The 27,026-nt window shown below is 39.9% G+C and overlaps 1 protein-coding gene across 2 annotated transcripts in view; it reads right to left on the bottom strand.

The window, feature by feature from the left end:
• Positions 1-27,026, bottom strand: part of LRP5 (LDL receptor related protein 5) — a 123,076-nt gene that overhangs the window by 51,221 nt on the left and 44,829 nt on the right. For both annotated transcript variants that reach the window (XM_030949951.1, XM_030949952.1), the window contains exons 4-7: positions 24,872-25,068; positions 23,053-23,184; positions 7,610-8,006; positions 6,945-7,116 (exon numbers count right to left, since the gene is read on the bottom strand). In XM_030949951.1, coding sequence (XP_030805811.1) covers positions 6,945-7,116; positions 7,610-8,006; positions 23,053-23,184; positions 24,872-25,068 — 898 coding nt within the window. The remainder of the gene's footprint in view (positions 1-6,944; positions 7,117-7,609; positions 8,007-23,052; positions 23,185-24,871; positions 25,069-27,026) is intronic.

Here is a 27,026-nt window from a genome sequence, read left to right as displayed (position 1 = left end):
TCAGAAATTGTTATAGATTAATGTAAGTTCATACTGGTAGAAACATGAGTGTGGAAAGACTCCAAGGTGTATTTAAACTGTATTTTTTTCACTTTGAAGCTATTTGACACAGTACCAAGAGGGGCATATAAAAGTTTAAGAGAACGTCTGATCAAAACCATCCTATGGAGGGATCTCATTCAATCCAAACATTATTTGAGAGTTTTCTACTAGTGCATTAAGTGACGTGACTAACACAGGCCACATTATCTCCTGTATCATCTAGGTGGGACGAGTCCCTGCTGCAACTGCTTCTACACAATGGGGTTTTGCTGCAAGGCTGGTTTTGCTCTACTTCTTTACAGATGAGAATTTCTGGTTATTTATGATGCTGAAGGCAAGGTCAACTAATATGAACCTTGCATTTGGAACAGAGAAACAGAACTCCTTGATGTTTTTTAGTTCCTGAAAACTGGGGAAGGGGGAAAGAGAGAAGGCTAATCCAGCATCTCAGCACAACCTCTAAGGAAAAATTCTCTTTACTACAGAAAAGATTTGCCTTTATTATGGAAAACCCATTTATGCTCAACAGTAGCCCAGACAACAGTCTTCACTTCAGACACGTAGCTGCCTTTTCCATATGTATGGTCTAGGCTGTGAAGAAAAGAACTGGCATCTTGAATTTGATTTGTAGTTAGTTATCTGGGAAATGTCAGCTTAAAGAATTAAAAATGTGCTCATGGCACCTCATGCTGCCAAGGAGACATGGTACATCCCTTGAGGACTGAAGCCCCCACACCCCTGTCAACTGGGCTGCTGCATTTCAGCCAAAAGGTGATAAAAACCAGACTAATTGAGTCCAGGCCATCTTTCATCTGCAGAGGAACTGCACCATCCCTCCCCATCTTATCCCATCCAGAACAGCAGAAAAACATTTCTCAAGAAAATTTTGCTGAAGAATGGAAAGGTTTATGTATCTCCAAGAGCACTGCTGAACACAGGATGGAACCAGCCACAGCTTGGTTGTGTTCCTTATAATTAACACTTTCTTCTTCAACACTGTCATACCTTTCACTTGCTCAGGGCTCAGATGCAAGTTCACCTGGCAGTTAACACTCAAAAGGGACAGGAGGAAATTCACCTTCATAAGTTTATCTTCTTCCCTTTGGTCAATGAGTCTCTATGCTCTGTGAACATTTCCTTTCTACTTAGCTTAGAGCAGAAAGGTGTGACCCTTCTGTTCTGATCTAAAACATCTAATTCTGTGAAACTGGATCTGACTTTCTTCAACAGCTCCCACACTTGGCAAAAGTCATCTTAGAAGTAAACAAAGCTCATGTAGTGCAAGGTACAAAATAACATATTGAAATGCCTAATTAAGCAGCAAGCAAAACACAGACAAACTAATCTTGTCATTAGAAGAGTGGAGCTAGAAGGCTCTGTGCTCCTGAACAGGATATGCGCATTGTTTGTTGGCAGGTAGAGGCTGGCTATATTTCTGTGTTCCAGAAAGAAGTCGTATCACATCAGGAAATCCTGAAGCACAGTTCAGGGTTTAGAAACATGCAACAGACTCAGAAGAATTTCAATTCTCTAAAGGCCATTAAGATCTGAAATCACTCACCAGTCTGACCTGCTGAACATTACAGATCATTGTCTGTCATCTCAGCACTCTGTTCCACACTACAGACTGGTGTCTACAAGGCTGGACAAACTGCAACATCATTTCTATGACAGCAAATTAGTCAAGATCATTCCAAATATGCATAAGCAGAAAATTCTTAATTGCAGAGGAAGTTGGGACATCCCTGGGAGTCAGAACTGAGGTGCTTACTCTTGACCCCAAATCTGGGGACAAGTCTGGTATTGTAAGCTGAACACAGTCAACAGATAGATGAGGGAGTGGGGATTCTTACACAAGAGAGAATAAAGATCCTTTTCCCCTGGCTGCCAGGTTTCCTTCTTCCTACAGGTGCACACTCCTGTGAGGCTGTACATAATTTTGCAGAAATAGAATTTTAGTCAAAGATACAGCTCTCTTCCCTCCCTGAAAGTCTGTGTTCCATCCCAGCATAGTCCCTCTGGGAAAAGCAAACATAACTGATTTATCATCAGTGTTGTCAAACCGTCACAGAATCACTAGGTTGGAAAAGACCTTCAATACCATAGAGTCCAACCCATGTCCTAACACCTCAACTAAACCATGGCATCAAGTGCCACATCCAGTCTTTTTTTAAACACATACAGGGATGGTGACTCCACCACCTCCCCAGGCAGACAATTCCAGTACTTTATCACTCTTTCAGTAAAAAAAGAACCCTGTAACAATATTTTAAGGTAGTCCTCCCTCCAAATGACTCCTCCTATCCATTCTACAATGGCTATGTGGCTCCTGGTCTAAATCTGGTCTCAAGCTCACCAGTACAGATTATACCCCTCCAGAAGCTTAAAAGACAGTTGGTTATACAGCAGGTCTTTGGACACTGCCACAAACAGAGCTCTCATGTGACAGAAGTTTGCTGAGCAGCTCCCTTCAGGCAAAACAGAAATCGCCATCCACCTACAATAGCATTCATGCTGGGTGGTTCCTCAAGCTAAAGGCAGAGCAATACAGAGGCCTGACAGCTACTTCAGATTAATAAAAACACAGAGTTATATAATGCTCACAAACCACACAGACAATCCCCAACAAAAAAAACATACCCAACAGCCACACACATGCACACATGTCACTCCTCCAACAGCACAGCTTAATGCCAGTCAGAGGAGCAGTGCACTGCAAACAGAAAAACCAGAAGTGGCAGCATCCAAAGGAGCTGCAGGAATACAGAGCTGAACAGAGCTCTATGAACTGCAGGGACAAGCATGAGGTTTGCCAGCCCAATTCTGACATGTGCTATTCAACATGAACACATTCTATGTCAACATCATGTGCTGCAGATCACATATGTAGCACTTGCAGCTGGAAAGGATGTAATCTACCAATTTATCAGAAGTAAAAAATATAGGATGTAGTGAAAAGTGTAGGAGATACCTATCTCATTCATCTAAGGACCACAGTGTAAGATTCAATTCATAACATTTCTTTGCCACAGTTTTAAACTGAATCAAATGTCAGTGAAAAGTTTCTAAAATACCCCACTGAAATTAAGGCTCCCTCACTATTATAAATCAAAATAATTGTATTAATGCACCTGCCTATTTAGACTGATCTAAGAGTGTAGCTCTGTTCTTTTAATTACAGGGATCCTGCATTCCTTATTTCTACATCCATTTAACTTTTCTGTTCTCATATATTAATAGAAATATGCAGTGTGGGAATTATTTACATTAATATAAGTATAAACTAGGTCTTCTGAAATGCATTTATAGAAAAACAATGCTTTGAGATTTATACAGCTAATTAGCATGTGGCAATAAGTTTAAATTCGTTGTTCTCCCTATAAGATTTGCCTGTTTCAGTAAACCAATACAGAATACCTTCCAAGTAGTTTATTATGTTGCACAGTTTTTTTAAATCCTTTGTTGAAAAATGAAACACACACACACACAAAAATGTATCAGTTATGAGAAAATGTTTCATGTATAAACTAAATACTGCATCTTTCAGGTCAAATAACTGGAAAAAAAAGTGTAATATGTGACATACACTTGGACTTGTTTAGAAAAAGCAACTTTAAGTTAGTTTAATTATTATTTTTTCTCCCCAGTACAACTGACTTCCACAAACCCTACTCCTATATTTAAGCTGCAAATTGTTCCAAACAGCCTTTTACATTATTTATGCAGAATGTGATCAACAACACACTAACTATAAAGCTTGTTTCCTGAAAACTCAAGGGCAGCCCACACAACTGCACCTGGGAAAGAAATTCCAGTGAGCTCCATGATCATCATCTGGTGCTTACTTACACTTAAAGCACCCTATAAACTTGCACAGACTTACTGTATGTGATATGTTATTGTGTATGTGATACTTATGTGATTATGGATCTCCCACAAAAAAAACCAAAAAACAAAAAACAAACAAAGGACATTTGTCAACAGAGGGGAAAGGGAAGAGGGCAACGAGGGGAAGCTGCCAAAAGGGACAGTCTGCTGAATGCTTATTCCAAGAATATTGCACAAGCTCAACTAAAATGCATACATAATGACAGGCAGCTGAAAATTTCATAATTGCTCATTATGCAACTATACCTTAGGCACTTTAAGCAAACACTGAAGAAATAATACATGGGAAAACCTGGCTTGCCATAAATTTTTTAAAAGAAGAATTAGGAAACTATACACGTGGGCCTTTGCTTCTCTCTCTGCTGGAATCCTGTAATCCTTATTAATCTGCTGTTTGTTCCTGGAAAGTAACTTTTCTCTGTCAGTAAAATCCAAAGTTCAGCTGGATTAATCCATGCCCTTTACTTGTAGCTGAAGTTGTGTGGACAAACACATGATTTTGACAGACACGACTCAAAATTTGCTATCTATTTTCTATTTGCCATATTCTTTGTCAAAGCAATTTAAAAAATTAAACCTGGGAACAGTGCTACCACAGGGTGTCAAATTTGCAGCAAAAGCCCCGTAGGCTCCTGTCACACAAAATTTTGACAAGCCTTGCCAAGTGGTTTCTCCAGGATGCAAACTGCTTGCAAAGTGACTGGGCCCTTTGTGTGGCAGTTGAATGCTGCAGATGGGAAGGTTAGCAAAGGGCTTTGACAGGAAAGGGTGACTGCTGTTTTCACCCTGTGAAGTTCTCCATGCACAAATAAAACACAGTCTCCTGCTACAGGGTGATGCTTGGTGTACCCTCAACAGCTCTGCAGAGATTATCTTCTAACTGAGGAAGAGTACACCCAAAAGTAATATCACAGTGTGTTACCAGAACTGAACAAAACCACCCCTGAAACCCACCCACCCACCCAGGGACATTCACAGGGCATTTCAGACCCGAGGTCCAGGAAAAACAGGACAGATGCCTTCAGCCTATCAAATTTCCAAGCTGTACAAAGTTCATTCACTGTTTAAGAACTTTAAATTCAAACAGGCCTTCCCAGTCACAGTAAGATGACTCCCTGCAGATCTAGAATACCAGAAGCCAGAGCAGAATGCCAAGCAGAGACACACACCAATATGCACAAGCTACATTCACTCTTCACTCTTGTGTTTTGCTCTATGCAGAAAGCAGTTGAAGGCATGCCATGTGATGAAAGCAATTCTCAATTACCATCTAACAGCAATTTCGGATCCCATCTTAAGTACAGACAAGGCAGCACCTTCTTTGCCTTCTGCAGTATAATGCAGATACAGAGTGCAACTTTCTGATCTGTGTAGGGGCAAAATACTTGGTTGTAGACTTCCTTCTTCAGGAGCACTCAGCATAAATCTGATCATTTTAGATGAAGCAAGAACTCCCTCCTTGAAGTGTAGCCAGAGAGTAAATCACCCAAAACATCATCAACTTTTTTTTTTCTTTTGCTACCTAATGAGCTACAAAATAGTTAGAGCTTACTATCTACCATCCCATTTATGCTGGTTTTAGGTGACAACAGCAACTAAATTTATCCAGTAACACGCTTCAAGTTAGTTTTAGGTGTCTATTGGGAAAAAAGAGAAATCCCAATACCCAGCTGGGTCAACTACAGTATAAAATATAAATATGTATCCTCGACTTGAAGTCAGCTGATTTTTGTTTCTGACATGCTGTGGATGCAACATACATACACACAGAACAAATCACTATTTGCAGCAGCAAACAAGCCAGCTTAAACAGCAATCAGTGAAACCAGTATTAAGTTTGAGCAGTAAATAATGTAAATAGTAGCAGTGGCTGCTACTAAAATGGCATGTTCTTGGCAACAAAACACAAGCAAGGGAAAATGAGTTTTTGCTGAATGACTGCAGCAGCAAGTGAAACTGGAAATGCCCCACCTCAAATGACATACAGTGAGGTTTCATGCCTATTAGGGCCAGTAGAGTAGCATGAAAGAAAAACAGAGTGAATAAAAAACCCTTACATTGGTTTCTCTGGTTTTCCTAGACGTTGATGTCAAACCAAAGAGTATTGCTGGATTTGCTGCCTGACAGTGAAGTAAGACAGACTGGACAGATTGCTTAACCCCATGAAACACAAGGCAGCTATGAAAGGTGGCATCTGGAGTGTTCCCTGTCCTGCAAGCTGAAAGGTAAGGGGAGACAGGATCTCTCTGGTAGTCATCAAACCCAGTACTAGCTACTGCCAAACAATGAAGTTAAATTTCTGGAGCTAGAAGACAGTCTGGTTTCCTCTCGTCCTGATGGAAAAATCTTTAGAAAGTAGTCATTCCTCAAAGTCTATTTATCTAAATTGTTTATCAAAAAATGTTGCATATACTACTACCCCAAACAACATTAAAACTCGATTGATTTCACAGGCCATGATCACAGTAGAAATTTCCCTCCTCAAATTCAGGCACAGACTGCCTATATTGTTTTCAAAGCAGTAGGTACATTAAAATTTATCTCTTGTCCACAAATCTGGACATCACATAATCATTAACATCTTGAAATATGGCTTTCCAGGGCCTTCATATCCACTGGCTCCTGTACAGGAACCTTACACTGTCTTTTGCATCCAGCAATTTTAGATAGCAGTTCCAAGCATCACAGACAAGCCAAAACATCTTTTAAACAAATTTTACCTGAGTGTCTCAATTTGTTGCAAAAGCCTCAGGTAAAACCTGAGATTTCAAGCAATTAAATTACACTTGGAACAATGAAGGCATAACAAACACACCATTTCTTGCAGAAATTTTCTCAGCCACATGAATGTACTTCCTTTCTTCTCAAATATGTGTTGTTATGCTAAGTATAATTTTAATATTAATGAAACAGCAGACTCCTCCAAAAATGGGTAAATGTACCCAAGACAAAGCTGCAGATGAGAACTGCACTTGTTTTCTACAAATGCACTCAAGTATGGCTCTGTTACTCACCTCAATTTTATCTGTTTTTGCATCTCCCCAATAAAGCTTGTTTTTCTCAAGATCCAGTGCCAAGCCATTAGGCCACCCAAGAGAAGTATTCACCAGAACTCGCCTTTCTGAGCCATCCAAATAAGCACATTCTATCTTTGGACTTTCACCCCAGTCCGTCCAATACATGTAGCTGTAAATAATAAAAAAAAAAAAATTAGAAAAAGGGGAACAATTAATGCATGATGCATCAGGCAACAGGCAAGACAAGAGTTAAGGTCTGTGTTGCTTTTGAAAGAATTTGCTTTTTGCTTCCCCAGCAGCAGCAAACAAGCCAGCTTAAACAGTAATCAGTGAAGACAATATAAAGTTTGAGCAGTAAATAAATTAAACTACTGAAAATATGCAGTGGCCCAATTCTTTCATAGTTAAGGTAACATTGAAGATGCAGAGAAAAGAAAATTTAACCAAACACCCAATGTATAGGTTCATTGAGGAGCACTATATTTAGAAGTCACCTTTTAAGTACACAGTTATTAAAGGGATGAATCAATGAATCAGTCATTTCCTCAATACCTGACAAACAGTACAGTCATCATCCTGCAATTTGCATGTTTTCACTTTCAGAAGACCATGAGCTGGATCCCAAGACCAACCAGAGGGCTCTCGCTAAACACCAAACTTACCCCATTACAGGATTGAGCACTATGGCTCGGGGCTCATCCAGGTTTTCTGAGATAAGAATCTTCCTGGATGTCCCGTTCAGCCGGGTCACCTCGATGCGGTCCGTGCCAGTATCAGTCCAGTACAGGTTCCTGGCCACCCAGTCCACAGCAATCCCATCTGGGTGGTTGATCTCCGTGGTCACCAGAGTCTGGGCTCCAGTGCCATCAAGGTAGGCCCGACGGATTGCCCGGACATCATCATCAGTCCAGTAGATGTAGCCTTCCACAGGGTCGTAGTCAATGGCAATTGCATGTCTGATGTTGTCTATCTGCAGAATAATGTCAGTGAAATCCGGCATGTCCAGGGAAATCCTCCTCAAGTCAGTTCTTCTGGCGAGCAGTAAGACTTCCTCAGCACCTGGGGAGAAAAGCATTCATGGCATCATTTGCACTGCTACAGATGTGAAGATTTCAGTGGAGCACAGCAGGCTCTGAACTGCTACTGTCACTGTAACAAGAGATTTCCTTAAATAAGGACATCAAGCTTTCATGAAAATATAGACTTGTTTGTATTTTAGATGACAATTTCTCCCAGCCTTCTAAACTAATACAGACCATAGCAATCTGTCTCTAGAATCTAAGAAAAACCAACAAAACTTGGTGGGTTCAGGTCCAAATATTTCATCACATTAGAGGGACTTGTTCAGCCAAATGTCTCACTGGCTCTTTGAGTGCACTAGACAAGTTTTCACGCATGCCCTATGTAGTAAATGACAGGGGCTAACAGAAGACTGGAGTATTTTGTAAACAAATTCCATTATAGATTTACTCCAGACAGTCCAACAAGAAAACAAGTCACAACCACAGCAAGTATTTATCATTTGGCCACAGATGACGCAAAACGATTCTAAGGCAATAGGATTGTTGTTTTTTTCTCTCCACTGAAAAGTTATCCTGCTTGTGGAAAGGGTGCCAAACAACTTGGAGCACATTTAAAGGACAAATGGGATCTTCAGTTGACTGACACTGAAGCAGCAGTTTCTTTTATTAATGCAAAAAAGGGGACAGACAGCAAATGTGCAGTTGCTTAATAAAGTTTCCCCACATCCACCCATGCATGCTTCAATACAAAAAGAGAAGTATGTGAGGTTTTTCCTAATTCTGTTACCAAGTTTATGCTGGGTATTTTGAAAACTGACAAGGAAATTTTATTGTTTAGCAATACTCCAAAACTGGAAACCTAAATAAAAGTCATTTGTTGTATTTCATCCAGACCAGCAAACACTACTAGGAGGTGGCAATTTCCAGCTTCCCCCAACAGCTGAGATTGAATGAAAATGGTCATCATGGGGACATATCTAAAAATAACAGAAATTCAAATCCTCATGAGAACATTTTTCTAGAAATACTTCACATCTAGGCATGCTCATGTAGTTCTGGAGACACAGAGGTTGAATTTATTGTACAACACAACCAAATTTACGTTCACTATGGGTGCTGGATTTGAGTTTGGAAATCAGGGTTTAGCCTCCATGTATCATCTCAGAAGCTCTGAAAAGAAACAGTGCTCAGGGCACAAGTGTATAATGACAGAAATGATGTAAAAGAGCAGCATTTTAATATCATTAAAGCATTTCAAACTACCTCAAGCCATCACAACTCTTGGATGAAGCAGTGCTGCTCTCCTTCTGCTTGTTCTCACTTCTCTGTCACCCGGTCAGATGCAAGCACAGCATGGCTGTGTGCTGCAAACCACACCGAAGAGCTGCCCAAACGAAAACTAACTCAGTAGAAATGAAGCCATCAGCCTAAGTCAACAACCAGACCTGCAGAGCTCCACAAACACCTGTGCTGGCACAGTGAGGGGCTCCAGCAAGAATGCTTCTCTCAGTCAGCATCAGCTGACAAGGACAGTATCGCTTTGAGAGAAGGCTTAGGCAGAAGAGAGAAACAACTCAGAGCTGAAAAACCCCATGGAGAAAAGGGAGGAATGAAAGCCCATGCATTCATGACAGCAAAGCAAGAGAGACAGTAACTACAGCAGAACCAAATACCTCATGTAACAGTTTTATGTCTAGCTTCTATGCTTCTAAAATATTTCATTATGGGAGTCAAAATAAAAACTGTTTAGTGCAAGTTAAGTAAAAATTCAGGCCTCAAAACTCAACATGGAAAGGGTGATGTATCTGGTCATCTAAGTGTTGTACAAACACACAAGGGTTTTCAATTAAACATTTAAAAAACAATTGAGATGTTGGAGTTGCTTTTTATTTAAGAGAACACCTGGAACACATGGCCCTCTGTCTCATGGAGGATGATGAGCGAGTGAAGAGTTTCTGGGTTAGGATTAAAGAGCAGAGCAGGCAGGGTGATACTGCTGTGTGTGCTTGTTACAGGACACCAGATCAGGAGGAGCAAGTGGATGAAATCTTTTACAGACAGCTGGCAGGAGCCTCAGCCACACACCCTGGTTCTTATGGGTGGCTTCAGCCACCCCCATCTCTGCCGGGCGACCTGAGCACACACAGTGCACGAGGCTCCTGCAGAGCACTGATGACAACTTTCTAACACAGGTTCTGGAGAGGCCAGTGAGGGAAGATGTGCTGCTGGACCTTGTACCAACTAACAACAAAGGGCTGGCTGGGATGTGAATGTGGGGGCAGCCTTGGCTGCAGTGATCAGGACTTGGTGCAGCACAGGATCCTGCAAAGAAATGAGGTCCTGAGTAAGGTCCTGAAGAGATAACTGATCTCTTCAGGCATCTTCTTGAAACAATCTCATGGGAACATGCCCTAGAGGGAAGAGGAGTCCAAGAGAGGTGGCTAATACTCAAGGAACAGCATGGCAGCTGTTCATACACCAAGAGCACTCAAGTTTATATCCACCTTAACCTCTGAATTTCTACTATATCAATGTGTCTGCAATCATAACCTTAATACTGAAGTACAAGTCCTGTGAAGCAGAGGACCATCAAATACACGTCTAGCAAGTGATAACACAGCAATTACCAATATTACATGTATTTCTAGGATAACCAACATTACAAGCCTCATTGCATGGGAACAAACAGATAAGAATCAAATGCATATGTTTTGCCTCTTCACACAAGGGATTGCAGGGTCACCTTAGTTCACTGTAAACAAGTTCAGAGGAAGCAACCATCAGTCTAAGGCCCAGATTGTGTCTAGAAATGCTGACTAGGCAACAGGCTGAAAGACACTGTTAACACCCCCTAAAACTCACAAGCAGTACCCAAACAGCCTTCACTTCCTCACAGCAGCAATAATTAGACTCAGATTTATCTCCAGCTCTGTGATAGGTTCACCTCTGCATAAGACCATGTACTTATTGGCACCCAAAGTATAATTTTGACCAGGAACAAGACAGCCCAGCCACCTTGAATCAACTACATTACTAGAATCTTCTTGCAAATCAAAAGAAACAATTTGTTTCTGACACGTTCAGCTGCTGTGACTTTTTCTCTAAGCAAACGCTACTGCAGATACAGTCCCAACCTCAGTTCTGTCCCATGGACATATACGGCTAAAAATAGACAGGAAGAATAAAACTTCTCCCTGCTGATCTAGTGAACAAAAAGAAAATCTTCAGTTGACAATTGGGACATTTTGTTGGTAGTTGAATGAGATATCTCTTGGTAATTTCTTCTATTTTCTAACATGCCTTTAAGTGAGGCTTGTGGGGGAAAAGAAATAATAAGAGGAATGAGCTATCTGGTTAATTCTTTAGGGATGCTTAAAATTAAGTGAAATATTACACAAAAAGACTCTTGACAGACATGCACCTGCATTGAACAATAAAATACACATGAACAGAGAAAATGTTACCACAGCATGTATCACTACGTTACACCCCCCAGCCCAAAGCCTGATTGTTATCAGAGTTAATTTTTGATAGGTTCAAAAAATCCTGCCTTTTATAACAACACAGTTTAAAATTACAGTTGGTTATAACTGTATTTGACTCCATTAACAAATTTCTGCTAGAGAGAAAGAATTGGCAGCAGGCTCTGAGCACAACACCAAGAGGTGAGAACTTGACACTGGCTCTCTCTAAAAACCTGGACAAACACGCTTGTCTGGCTCATTAGTTTTATCTGCATCACGGAGGTATTTTGATTATTAATGTTGGTAGGAATGTTTTCGAGGCTGCAGAAGTGCTGTGCTGTGACTTGCCCAGCGTTATCCTAGATACCCTAGAATGTGCTGTAACATACATTTAATTAACTTCATCTTGAAAACCTCTCTCACTGCAGTCACTTCTCTAACCACGCGGATCAAGAGATTCCCAACAGAACTGCTAACTGTTACAACACGGTCATTTATAACAACACACAATGAACAAAAGCCTTTTTGGAGGGGAGTGGGAAATGCAAGCTATTCCAACAGCACAACTGCAGCAACCAAACACTTCAGCAGAAGTTTATGAGAAGTTCTCTATGCAAACCATAAATAGAAAACCAGGAGGAACTAGATCAATCTAAAACTTCCATTCAGAAAACATTTTAAAATACCCATACTCAAATTGTTTTACTTTTTCAACTGGCTTAAATTTTGAACTGCTTATTTTTCTTTACTCTATTCAGCTGAAGCTTTCTGCAAACCTTCAAGAGAAATGTTTAGTAGATCTAATAACCATAAGAGCTGACAAGCTGTTCTGGTTGACATACAATCACAGAAAGGTTTGGGTTGGAAGGGACCTTAAAGATCATCAAACTCCAACCCCTCTGTCAGAGGCAGAGATGCCACCCACTAGATCAGGTTGCTCAGAATCCCACCCAACCTAGCCTTGAACTCTTCCAGGGATGGGGCATCAGAACAACATCTGAGTTTACAAAAAAAAAAAAAAAAACAAATAAGACTCTAAACTCTATTTTCAATTAATAAATCCTACAGAAACCGTTTAGGAGACTTTTTTTTTTTGGCACTTACACAAGGTGCTTTCCTGCCATACCCAGAAATCAGTATTTTTAATATCTGTGCTAGGATATCATTCTTGCTTTTATTTGATTGGTTTGTGCTCTTGCTATTAAAAATTCATGCTTCACTGCTGGAAATGGCAACTGTATGCTATTTGCAAAACTAATTGCAATCAGAGCTGACAGCAGCAAAACAGGCCAACTCACCAGCTTGACAAGATCCTTTTTTATTCTTCCCTTGGCCCACTTCACGTTTGACAAGTAACAAGACATCTATAACACAGTAACAAATGCTCCAATTTATTCACCTAACCTAAACATGCGGACTGCAGTGGCTGCCTCTATAAATCTTTGCCAGAAAAGGCCATGCTATTCCTTTCCCATTTGTCTGTCTGCTAATTAAGCTAGAACAATGACCTATTGTAGGACTCATCCCCCAGTTTATGTATATGCATGAGCATGCACCTGCATGTACAGACTCAGTCTCATTACAAACAACTCTGGAAATCTCTAGAATTGTGGGGAGAAAAATCAGATACACTCTAAAAACAGGAAAGGTTTTAGCTCTGCTCCAAAGAACAAAATGGTAAGTGCTTTCTGAAAAGACTGTGCTAGAAGTACTTTGACTGCAGGCAACTCCCTTACAAGCCGTTTGAGCACAGCTACCTTAGCACTCTTGACAAACAAAATAGATTTATCAAAAAAAGCAAGGGATTTTGTTGGTTGCTGCAATACAGTGAATTATCTAGCAAACTTCCAGTGTATGGAAAAAGGGGGCCAGAGTATGGTTTTGGAAAACATGGAGCATATGAATACTGGTAACACTGCCATGATGTTTAATAAGCTTTCCAATATTCAAAACAACTACAACACCTTGCACAAGGGTTTAACATTAGTCACTCTTCACACCAAAAGAAAAATAATATAATGAAACTGACTGGATATAAATCAACAAAAACTCTGTAAAACTCCCTTCTTGTTCCTCAACCTCCTCAGAAAACAGTAATATTTAAGGAGTTGAAAGAAACTTTAGCAATACCTAGAAATAAATGGAAAATCTTTTTATACCTTCTCCGTGGTTACCTTACTAGAGCCAGTTGCAACATGAACAGCACTATGCATTCCAGTCCAGGCTTTTATTTATCTTTCAGTCTGAGAGGAACACAGGACTGCTTCTTCTTACTGTGTGACAGTGGTGGGCTGGGAAAGGCTGGCCAGGTCCTCTCCAACTGGACACTGCACATGCCATTTAAAACCAAGGACTGTGTGCAGTGGGAGTGTGCAACCAGCAAAATAGAAACAGGAAAGGTTTCTTTGAAAGAATGTTTTGAGTGGCCACATTCAGACAGGACTTGATTTAATTGAAAGGTAAGTAAGCATAAGGAAAACTAACAATTGTGACAAAGAACGGAAATACCAGAGCACTTACGTAACTCATAAATTACATCATTTCTGTCTGCATGGTACAGGGAAAAGCTATTGTCTCCTGTTTCTTCCACTATCATAGCAGCAGACTTCTAACTTTGCCTGAACCAGAAAAAACACCTACAAATCAGAGTTTTGACACATTCACATAGCCACCAAAATGAAATCCCACAAATGGAATATTAGTTTAACTGCACAGCTGATAAGATCATTAGCACAAAGCAGATGACTAGGACAAAAGTAATGTTCCTTCCAGAAAAAGCTGTTGCAAGACAGAAATCAGTTACCCTGTTCTAGTTTAGAATGGAGTTTCTGTGAGACACATTCAGTTTTACATGCCCAGTACCATACTTGTGAGCACAAAGGTTTGAGAAGTTACTGACAGAGGAGTAGACAACTCTTAGGAAGATTTACTCAAAACAGCATTAATATAAGTCATAAATGCATTGGTATTAGCCAGAATCAAAGGTCAGCACAGCCATCTGGCTACTGCTGTACCAAGCAAAGAAGCTGCCCTTACACACAGCTTTCATCCAAAGAGCTCAAAGCACTTGAGCAGCTAAGTCTTATCCTGCCCTGGGGTCTGTATATTCTCTGTGTGCTTTAAAAATAGAGAACAGAAAGTTGGAAATGTTAAGTGGTAAGTCTGTTACCGTATGAATATCATACTCTCAGCTTCTACTCTTTGTTAACAAAAAAAATTAACATCCCTTGGCACAGAATTCTTAATAACAGTTCACTGCAAGCCATAGGAAGAAGGATGGGCCAAGAAAAAGTCTGCCAAAAATCCCTCCTGCTGGAAAAAGGGTAGGCTTTGGATTGTGGTGTTTCCTCACAAAGCAAGGTTTTAAAGTTTACGTGTACCTGCTCTCTGCTGGAGATACACAATTCCACTGGCTCAGAGTAAGGAATCACTGACTTTGGAACTGACATCCATTTTACCACCTAGTTTCTTTTAAACAGAGTTTTGGTAGTAACACCTCAAATGCACAGAGACAAGAATCAAAAATTCATCACAACTCAACAATATACATAACTAATATATTTTGAAAATGAACAAAAATATAGTAGGTTTTCTACAATCCCACTTCTGTTGACTTCTAATTGCAGATGTTTCCCATTCAGCAAGAGACCTTGAACATATTAAGTTTCTTTGCACTGCTGTCATCTTTTACACAAACAGAAATAAATATTTACACCCCACGAGCCCTCTCTGAGACTGAAAACTGTGCAATGCTTTGAAATTTAAGCATTATTTACTATGTGCCAAGTCTGATGGAGGCCCAGAAAATTCAATTCTAAACTGACACAACCAAGGAAAAAGCAAAACAGCAAAACAAAACAGACAAAAAAGATACAAACGGCTGCAAATTAGGGTTTGCAAATCCAGGGAGAGTCTCAATCTCACATTGGTGCAGTAAAACAGAGAGACAGACACCCAGTGCTGGAAGAAGCAGTCAAGCCACAGCAGCTTAGGCAGTTATCACTGGGTCTTGGTGACTTTGCCCGTGTATGTTCCCAGCACAAAGAGAATGCAAGATAACAAAGTTTACATATAAACCTTTTCAGTGCAGACTCAGGGTGTGGTTCTTTTGCAGCATAAAACCAGATTCAATCCCGAGACTCAACAGAGCTGAAAAGGGAGAGCGTCGCTATTTCCTTTATAGGCACACACCAAAGGAAAAAAAAAACCAAAACCAAAACAAAAAATCCCTAACCACAAAAATAAGCTCTAACTAGACAGTGTTTCAGAGTCCTGGAAAGTAGTCATCAATTTGAAACATGCACCAACAAAGCTTGAAAAGAAAGTTTCATTCACCATAGCCCAGGAAAACCACCGACAACAGAACTAGAAGATGATGTGGCAGACCTTCAAGAATGCTCCTCACTCCCTCCAGGTTTGTTCCTTATGGCATGTTTCTAATGGCCTTTATCCAGTGAAATTATAAATAAGGCCATTTCCATATGAGGCTATTTCATTTTGTCGCTACAGAAAGTGGTCCCCATTCAGAAGCATAAAAGTTGCTATGAATAGAAAATAATGTAATCTTTTCATATAAATCAAATAAACTCATCAATATAACACACTAAATAAAGCAAGGGGAGGGAAAACAGACTCAAAACAAAGATCTACACATGAATGAAAGGGAAAAAACCCACTCACAAAATGGAGTGGAATGAGAAGAGGTAGATTTCCCTCTAGATTTCCCAAACTCTCAGGAACCCATTACTGAACAGTTTTTAATTACAAGCTTGCAATTTCAACAATTCCTGGATAAGCACAGGAATTACAATACACCTTTGGGAGTGCAATACGGAGAGAGGGAGTGAAGAAAAAGTCATCCATCTTCTGGATAATGTCTCCCTACAGTAGTCAAACACCAGGCACAGGGCAAAAGACACCTAAGAAATCAAAGCACCTTGCAACCAAAAGCCAGTGGTTTTCCACAGCTGCATTTCAATGGCAGAGTTGTCAACAGGGAGAGATAGATATCCAGTCCAGGCAATAAGGTAAAATACAGGGGTTTTTTGCCTTTGTATCTCATGACAAACAAATTAGGACACGAGTGCTGCTTCCAAATAGAGCTCCAAATCAACAACAGAATGTAATCAGAGTCTCTCTACTGATACACCAGGTTGCTCTTCCAGCACCTTCTAAGTGCTAGAATACTCCAGACAGTTACTCACACAATGCCAGCAGAAGCTTTATTGGGTATTTGAAAGAACTGATTCTACAGCAGTTATCCCAAATAAAATATATCTCCCTGTCCCTTCCCTTTCTCAAAAGGTCTGTTCTTCTCAAATTAGTGGTTGATTTGCTTCATTAGAACGTCTGGATTAATCCATATTGTTCCTCTTATTTAGCATGCTAGTAAAGAAACCTTCTCTGGTGGTTAAATGGCATGAAGTAAGTACTTCACCATGAAGGTATTTGTCTGCCAACTTGTCTTGTTTGGAGGTTTAGTTGCCGTAATAAATTCATGATTGCTCACCAAGGAACCGCAGACAAAACTTTTAAAACATATGATGTGCACCAGAAACACACAGGAGATGAGAAGAAAGTGTCTTGGCATTTCTTCCTTCAATACTCTTCTATCTCCTGCATATTAAAAAGCCACTGGATGCTCTGCAGTATTAGCCAGCAGGTTCCAAAAACAGTTTTCTATTTCACAACATGCAGAATGGCAAAGAGAAATAAGACATTGGGAATGGTAGCCAATCCTGATCAACTGCCTCAACAACAGGATCCAGGATAGGAAAGGGTAGCTGACTCTTCAAACACCTGAAGCAAGTATTTTCTTTTCCAGTTATGAAAAGTTTTTCTGGTTTTCATTTGGGAGAACAGAATTTCCTCATTTATTTGAGAAACTGCAGCTGTCACACCTTCTTGGCAGAAACCCTACAACTTCTAACACCACACAAGACTAACTCACAGCCAAACTCTCCCATTTTCAAGCCAAGAACAGTTGCCATCCACTGGAGAAATGCCTCTGCTGAGTTGAGGTCAATGTACCATGTCTCAAATGGCCACTTACATTCTGACATAGAAGGGACAATATTATTGCAAAAAGCAGCTGGCTAGTTACAACATTTAGACTGAGATATCTCAAAGGAGCCAGATTTCTACAAAGTACCCATCAACTGAGGTACATTTGAGGAGGGGGAGCAGAAGAGAGAAGAAATTCTCCTTGTTACAACTTTAAAACAACCAAACTCCTGCCACTGAATATATACAAGGTTCTAAAAATGAGTAACTTTTTCATTTGACTCACATTATGCTTAAAGCTCAATATACAGCAGCAGTTCTCATGCTGGCTTTAAGGAATGCTCATGCTGATGCACAGCAGGAGTTTAATTTCCACATCTCAAGCAGTGCAAACCCCTTTTTTTTATAAGGGTAGATCTGCTGTGGTAAAGAAGCCACTAACATAATTGTGAATTCAGGTACCTGTCTCACGGTGAAACCTGCCAGCTACCTCAGCATTAAGGCAAGCCACTAGCAAGATTTGATGCAATTGTGGATATTTATCCCTAACACATTTCTGTACAGCCTTTAGGAAAAGAGCCCTTTTAGGAGCAATCCATTACCAAGCATTGCATGGGTAGCATAAGCTCACAAATCTGTGCCCCAGCACATGGGCACTCACTTTTTCTGAGTCCAGTAATAACATCAGTGTGAGCAGAAGCTGAAGTACCATTTTGATATGGTTGCTTCTGCAGCCAAATTCTTTGTCTTCAGCTATGGCAGAGAATCATTTATGCTTTTATAGCCCTTCCTGGAGACAGTTTTGCTTGGTCTACTTAGAATCACAGAATATCTCAAGTTGTATTACTTAACTATTGAGTCCAACTCCCAGCTCTCTGCAGGACCACCTAAAACTAAACCCTGTGATCAAGAACATTGGCCAGACCTGCCCTGGCTTAGATCTATACTGAGCCAATGCCCAGTGTATTAAAGGAACATACTTAGCTCTGCCTTTACTTCCAGGCATCACTTCTTTGTGCAAAATTCAAAATCTCAAAAGCATTCCTCCAAAACTGTGGCAAACTTGGATGTTGCATTTGTCACCTACTCTTTGCATGGCATGCAAATACATCTATACCTCAACCTCCCTTATGCCTTCTTACCAAGAGGCCTCTCACACTGCTTTTAAACACAAGAAAGGCAACAGAATCATGACCTTTCCCAACACAAATGGAAAAACAATAAATCAGAGTAAAATTAAATCTCCAAGAAAGAGATTCCAGTGTCACAGAAAGGCTTGGCTTGTTTCGGTTTGTGTTTTTATGTGGAAGCAAGTAAAAAAGGATTCCTCTTAATAGATATTTAAATTTGGTTAGAGAGGAATTTAAATATGTAAAATGGATCAAGAATTAATGATATCCAGGTCATGTGAAATTGCTGCAATGAATTTGCATAATGAGTAAAGTAAAATTCTGTAGCATTTACTGAAATATTTTATCTATATACTGCAGCAAGCATTACATATTTAATGAGAAATAAAACAAAATCCTGAAAAATATTTTTTTTTTAAACTACAGCTCTGGAAGCTTCCAGAAGCTGCATGGATCTGGACTAATTCTGACATTGTGTAGCTCTGAGTGTCCTTGCTGAAGTTAAAAAAATAGAATAAAAAAGAACATTAGCTGAAGTCCCAGTTTATCCTACTTATTAAGCTTCATAGCCATAGAGCAAAGCTAGTAAAAACTTGGGAGAGCGAGGTGTGGAATAATGAAAATATTTTGCAGGTATCAGCCCTGGATAATAGGTTTTAAAATGCTATCCAACTAATTCTAGTTCATATACTTTGACTAACTTGATACTATGATATCAGAAAATTATGTGCAATGAGAGTAAGACTCTTTGGGAATGCAGCTCTGACAGGCAGAGGGAATTCAGGTAGTCAAGGGACTGCTTACAGGAAATACATCCACTTAGAAAAGAGATGAGATTTTTGACATTCCTTTAGAAGTCCTGCAGTGATAGCTGTATACCAGTGACACTGAACACAGCAGAAAGAAATTATATCTTTTCCAGAAACATAAGAGAAACATGCTGCTGAATGCTGCTTACAAAAACCAGCTTGGTCTTGGAAGGATGCAGACACATAGCTGCTGTACAGGAGACTGGGATCAGGGTTTAATCACAGCTGGCAAGATGCACAAAAAACATCTAGACTTCCCTGAATGTGACTGACCTGAACCACATGGTCAAGCCACAGAAGGAAGCAAAAAGCAGAGGGAGTCATCCAATATTCTGAGACTGCAGCTTTGCCCAGTAAAGCAAAACAAACCTGCTCCACAAAGGCAGAACAGGGTGCAAAGATCCAGCTCCATTTTATCTGGAAACATTCACTTCAAGTGGTACAAATTACACCAAAGGTGCACCAGAGTGGGAGTGAGAAACAGATGAATTCATGTCATTCACTGTGCACAATGAGAAGCATGAGGAAAGTCAATCTGCTCATGGGGTGACAGGTATCACCTGCAGTATCTGCCCTGCTGGGTAAAAATGGAGCAAATAATTTACTGTAGGAGACAAGACAGTAGCCATTAATACATTTGTCTTTCTCACAACACTACAAACTACCACTGACCCACAGAACTCACAAAATCCTAAGAAGGGAACCCCAGGAGAGGAGAAAGAACAGCTTCTTGAAAGGAGATATTGCACACAAACAGAAGACTCATGAATCAAAATAATTCTGTTCATAAAGAAAATAAATGTGATCCTTAAGCAATGAAAGCAAGAAAAAATTCAGGATAGTCCTAAATCAGCAAAATTACTAAAAGAAGGTCCTCAAGCTTGTGAAACTTTCCCCCATTTGCTCTGCTTTTAACTGGCCTATTTGCTGGTAGAATTACACAACCCTTCTAAATGACTGCAACCAAATTTTGTTTCCTTTCTCAAATATTCATGCAATTGCTCAAGTCAGCTTAGGAAAGGCTTTCAAACAAATTAACAAAACAAACAAACAACCAAACAAAACACAGATCAAGAAAACTATCTAGTCTGAGAACTAAAGCTGCATTTGGAGACATGAAATTTCACTAGTCAGTTATTCTTGAAAGTTACAAGGTGTTACCAGCTCCTACTGAGTAGGCCACTCTCCACAGGCACAACCAGAACCATCAGACTCTGACAGCCTTCACAAACTGTGACTTCACTACCTTCTATGCCAGCAAGATTAGGTTCAGACACCCATCTAAAATAATGCATTTGACACATCCAACAAGACCATAGCGGTCCAACACAACCTCCTAAGTCGTTTCAAAGACCAGAGCTTGAATGTTCACTTTGCTAGGAGGTTGCGCTCAGGAGCAGCTCATTTACTTTCCAAAGTTATAACTCCCTTGCTTGTTGATATGGGAACTTCAAGGTAGTGCAGAACATTTTCAAGCCAACAGAGGAAAACAGACCTAGCATCACAGGTCTGCAAAACAATAAATTTACCTATTTACCTGCACAAAACACATACACATTCCCAGAGGAGAATATACACTTGATGCCAGTTTCTTTCTTTCTTTTTCTTTCTTTCTATCTATCTATCACCCATTATTAGTGATGGATATTTACTGTAAAGCTAATTTTTTAAAATTTATTCAGAGCAACTCTTTAGAACCAGAGAGAAAGCGAGAATGAACACCAAAAGCATAAAACTACAGGAAAATAAACTATATTTCAACACAAGCACAATACTTAAGATTCCAGCATATCAATGATTAGTTTAGTCAAAGCATAAAAATCCAGAGTTTCAGAGTTTCATTACATACAGATGTAACTCAGCAAGACAAATACTGGCACAGCCTGTCCTTGAATTCATACTTTTTGTTAATTACCTAGGCCCTTTACCATTTGTAAAGAGCTACAGAGTGCTCTCATCTGAACATTACCAATGTATGTTTACTTCAATATTCAAGAGAGCTAGAATCATCTAAGCGCTCAAGGGCTTTTCTGCTCAAGAATTCTTTCTGACAGATATATACAGTAACCTCCTATAGTTACATTTGCACCAGTAAACTCTCCACATGGACAGGGATTTTGAGAACAGAACGCTTTTCCCTTCTGCAGATAAACCCCCAGCAGCTTTTGTGTGATTCACTTAGCAGCCTGAAATCAAAGCTCATATGCCCAAGTGACTCTGCACTTTTGCACCTCTGCCCAAGCCAACAGGAACAAAGTGAAGAGGTGGTCAACACCCGCGGGTCTGCAGCTCCTGCTACAACACCACTACAAAGGGCTCGTGTGGAGAACAAAAAGTCAGCTCCTTGCAACCAAGGAGTTAATTAGCAAGATGGGAAAGAAAAGCACATGGATATATGTCTGGCATAAGGCAGACAGGGCAACAAAAGATGTGGAGCTTGGGAAAGAAATAATCCATAAAACTGAACGAAAAAGCTACATTCTTATGCAAAACCAGATTTCCTGTTCTCATCCCACTTTTTTGCCCTCCTTTGACAGAAAACCCTTGGCAGACTGTCTGGCCTGACAATAGAAAGGTGAAAGCACAGTATAAGCAGTTGGTCCTGCTTGTGCTATCTGCCAAAATGCCAAAAGCAGGCTGACTTTCATTCCCACTGCCAGAAAGATGAGGTCAACATGAACGTCTAAAAAAGTTGTCCTGAGCATTCAGTGAGGGGTTTTTAAAAGCTGTGAAAGGGAAACTTTCCAAAGCTGGAAGGAGTAAAGGGAAAAGTCTCTTAGCAGCTGCAAAACTACCTTATAAGCCTTTCAATTAGAGTAGGATGAGCTAATAAAACTGGCCCTTAAACCCTGGAGATTCAGCGTTTAAATTGTGTTTCTGGTTCACAAAAGAAAGGCATCTCTTATGCGTGCTCTAGTACGCAGAGGAATCAAGCCACATCAGAAAATGATTATATTATTTGACTAGACTCAAAAGCACACTGGAGACCGGCAGTAGAGTCAGCAGAACACTCTCCAAACCTTCCCTCCTAGGGTTCTATCACCATATCAGTGTTACTTGCCTGCTTTTCTAAGATGCATCTTTAAAAAAGACTTATCAATCAATGAAAAAAACAAGTTTTCAAAGTATACCACAAGGCTCATTCAATCTGGGAATACAAAATATGCATCTAGTTACACTTACTAATTAAAAGGTATACTCTAGCTATTCTTCTCTAAACAGCTTTTATTGGTGATACACAACTCTCTCCCCTACTTCTCAGGGACATCACCTAGAACAGTATTTTCTCAGTTAACAACTCAGCCACCACTGCTTTATCACAGACCTGTTCTGGAAAATGAATGGGAGGGAGCAGAAGTTTCTCCTCTCTCCAAACGGAAAGATGTCCTACATTAACTTCTAACAAAATCCTTCAGCAATGGGTTCCACATACTACTTCATTCCTACAGAGAACTGTCAACCCTAAACACAGGCAAAATCTCTGATTTCTACTACAAGAGATTACCTTAGTTCATAAAAACCAGTGTCTTTGGTAGCTTGGTGGGAGGCCTGTATGCAAAATGACATTTCAGTTTATCAGGCAGCTCCTCTCAACTCAATTCTTCAAGGATCAGCCCTGAAGCAGTGAACCCAAACCACACCAACACTGTGACTGTAGAAAAAAGCCAAGGTCCTACCTGCTTTGCATGTCCTGCCATCATCTTCCAGCTGCACACCAGTGGGACAGGCACAGCTGTAGAAGGGGTCCCTTGGAGACAGCAGGCACAGATGGGAGCAACCACCGTTGTTTTCCTCACATGGAGTGTGAACTTCAAGAAACAAAGCAGATTTAGTCTAATTTTTCTAGAAGTCCATAAGCTCTGTTTTCTCCATGAGGAAGAAATTACAGATCCTAAATGACTGGCATATGCTTTAGTGCTAAAAACCAGAGGAATCACAATATGAAATGCTTCATTTCCCCTCCCCTCAGCATCTTAACTCTAGGGGCACCTAAACTGAGATGTATGCAACTGATGGGACAATCAGTTCTATGAAAGAAAAGAAAACAAGAATTTGTACAATTCCTACATTACAAATTCCTACTGTTGCATGTACAGGACAAGGATGGACATATGACAACTGACTACTCCTCCCTCCTTAAATGGGGAAAAAATGGCACCAAGACATGAAACCATATTAATAGGTAATTATGGATAAATATTGCCCCTTATAAAAAAACACTTGCAACTTTTTCAAGATTTCTGCAAAACTGAAAATCATCATCTGATTGAATCTACTTTAATATAAAAGCACAAAATGTCTGGCTAATTTGACTTTTGTTACTTCCACTGACACTCACAGAGTAAAAAAAAAAACTGGTGAGGAAGGAATCCAAGCCTGATCTTAATGAAGTCAATGGCATCTGAGCTATTTTCAGCATATGCTCTTTCTCTGCATGCTCTATTTTCTTTGTGACTGACTCAAATACTATGACCCAAGGCTGGGACATTCCTGGAGCCTAAAGCAATGACAAGAATTCAGCACAGACAAACTCTTATCTGGAGCTGTGAGATATACCAGGGTGCTGTGCACACCCAGTAACCTCAAGGAAAACTTGCACATGTTCCATCCCCAAGATGATCTCCAAACTCCTTTTGCTTACTTTCAGGCCTGTTTACTCACATCCTATTAACTTTATTGGAATAACAAATGTTATCTTGAGGGAAGCAGATTTTACAGTTGGCATAAAGAAAGAAGCCAGTCCAAATGGCAAGAGTGTTTCCTCTGGACAAGAGCTGATTCTTCCCAGAGCTACTCAATTTTATACATTTCACAACACTGATTTTAAGTCCCATTCTCACAATTGTAAAAAAATTCAAAACCTCCAAAACCAGCTGCCACATGGAATCACGTGAACATACAAATACATGCAGCTCTACTCAATTTTCAATACCCTACTTCCTTTGAAGTAGCACCAGAGAATGTATAGAAAAATAGAGGCACATATGTGTCTACATGAAAGCTCCAAATTAAAACCCTTCCATACTAAGATGTGCACAAACTATTTGATATGTACTGAAGATAACCACGCTCGAGTTTGGACTGCAAAAATGGCACGTATAAGTACAACATGAACATTATCTATTTTGTGGCAATTTTACTTATTAAAAAAGTAATAATAAGCATTTCTTACAGATATCATTAAAGCAATGGCATTAAAAACATGCCAGATAAGTTGGTATCATCCTTGTTCAAATATTCCAAACCAAAAGAAATCACTGAAGTACTGCACTGCGTTTTGCTACCAACTGGGGCAGTGAGTGAGTTCACATCACACCAATTCAGGCCGGAATACTCAAAGCAAGGCACAGGATTCAAGCACTTCTACCTTTAGCAACCAACCCCTTGATAAGTGTGCAGAACTTTGAAACTCCACACTGACCACTTTCCTGATTGACATTTTCCCTGCCAGAGAAGCAGCAGCCAAGCAGGGGTTTGGGGGCAAGCAGGACGTACAGTAGGGCTGTCGGTCGGGGCTCAGGACCTGGATGTCCATGGGTGAGTAGAGGGCAGACAGGATCTCCCTCCTCTTCTCTCCTGTCCGTTTGTTGCAGGCGTGGATGGAGCGCGTCTGCCAGTCCGTCCAGTACAGAGTGTCCCCCGACAGCGTCAGGGCAAAGGGGTGAGTGAGGCTACCTTCAACAACCTTTTGCCTTTTGGGGAGAAAGAGTAAAGATTAAAAAATTGATTGCTTCCACTTGTCACCACACACACATGAAAAAATTTGGCTCTGTAGAAATTCGCATAGGAACTGTCATCTTTCAACAAATTCACAGGACCAAGAGATTCAGCTGGTGATAAAAGTGACAAGCAGACTGAAAAATGTAAAATAAAGTTTTGTCCCTTCACAGCAATAAGGACACAAATATACTGGGTTTCAGAGCATCAAAGTATCTGATTCAGGCTCTACACTGACCCCTTAAGTCCCTTAACTTCAGGAGCCGCGCAAATACCCAAATACAAGTGACTTTTCAAAGAAACTTAGGTCCAAAGAGTGCTCCTCTGATTATAGCAGTATATGATATCTTTGCCCAGAACTTCAGTTGCACTCAGTATTTTTTTCCTAGCAGAAAAAGACAGAAATGACCTATGAGTCTCATTAAATGACCCCCCTCTTAACTTTGTCTGCAGTAGAATGAAATATTTTTCAGATTAATTTTTAATGTAGAGTAAAGGTCAGTTATACTTTTACTAAAACTAAATACTTATAATTACTACAAATGTGAAACATTTGAGGTGGTTTTCAATGACATACAGCCACACCTCCGAGAATTAGATGAACTGGAAGCCACAAAACACATGACATTTCTAACATGTTTTCACAGGATCCCAAAATTTATACCAGTTGCAATAAATTTAGATTTAGTAGTTTTGAAGATATTTACTAAGCCATAGAAAAGACACTGGACAATTCCTCAGTCAAAACACTAGGTACTCGGTTTTCAAAAACCCATGCATTTTATGTATACACAAAGGTATGCACACACCTTTCAAACCAGTGTTGGGACACAGCAAAGCATTATTCAAAATTTTTCATCATATGACTTTGAGAAAGCTGAAGTCCCAGTGTCATCCTGAAGGAAAATAAGGAACGTAATTTTCTTATATCTCTATTAAATCTGCATTCATTTTTTTTCCACTGAAGATGTTCAAGGAAAAATAAAAACCAGCTAACATTTGGCAGGGAAAGGACTCTGTTTCATTCTGAGCAGCACAGGTAATTATCTGCATTTTTCAGGGTAGAAGGGAATAAAAAACACCCCCAAAATTCTTGATATATATTCAGACATAGACAAGTTTAAAACAGACTGAGACATGCACAAAAGTACCAGTACATGAGAAAACAAAATTATTAATAATATTTCTCTTCTAGAGATAAAATTGAAACTGTTCTAAAAATTTTCTCTAATTACCACTACTTCTTACCATAAAACACAACAGAATAAATACAAATGCTAATTTCACTTTCTCTTTCCACTCTCACCATTGCTCTTTCCTCTTCACTAATAACAGCAGTGGCTGTATCCTAATATCATAACAGCTGCTTTCCACTATGTATTGCCCCTATTTCCATCATTCTTAGATATCAAGTCTCCCTTTCTCCTGTAATTACATCCCTTGAAATAGTTCCAGAAAATGTGGTTGCAAATTGAACCTTGCTAAGAGGCAGATTGCTCCAGTAACATTAATCCACCACACAGAATGCAAATTTCCTTTTTATTTAGATTTTGAGGTAGTCCTGAATGGATTCTGGGATGGGAGGGGTGGAAGTATTTGAAACATCATAGATTTCTTTATTGTCATGGATGAGTGAAACTTACTCCATGTTTAAGGAACAGAAACAACTTCAGAAGTTACCATCTAGTCTGAGCCCTTACTGAAATGCACCTTAACACCAGAATCCAGGAGTCCCAACTTCACAGACATCTGTTTCAACATTGATCAGTAGAATGGAAAAGGGAATAAATAAAAATTTCATTTAAAAGGAGTTATGATTAAGATCAATCTTCATGGTGTTTTATCAACATCCATAACACTTTCAGAGTTATTACGCTGGACAATACCTAGAAGTTCACATGCAGTCAGACATCAGGAACCTCCAGAATGCACC

The sequence above is a fragment of the Camarhynchus parvulus genome, chromosome 5, assembly GCF_901933205.1.
Source record: "Camarhynchus parvulus chromosome 5, STF_HiC, whole genome shotgun sequence".
Taxonomy (NCBI): domain Eukaryota; kingdom Metazoa; phylum Chordata; class Aves; order Passeriformes; family Thraupidae; genus Camarhynchus; species Camarhynchus parvulus.
The sequence above is the reverse complement of the archived record's forward strand: the minus strand, read 5'-3'. Positions and strand labels throughout refer to the sequence as shown.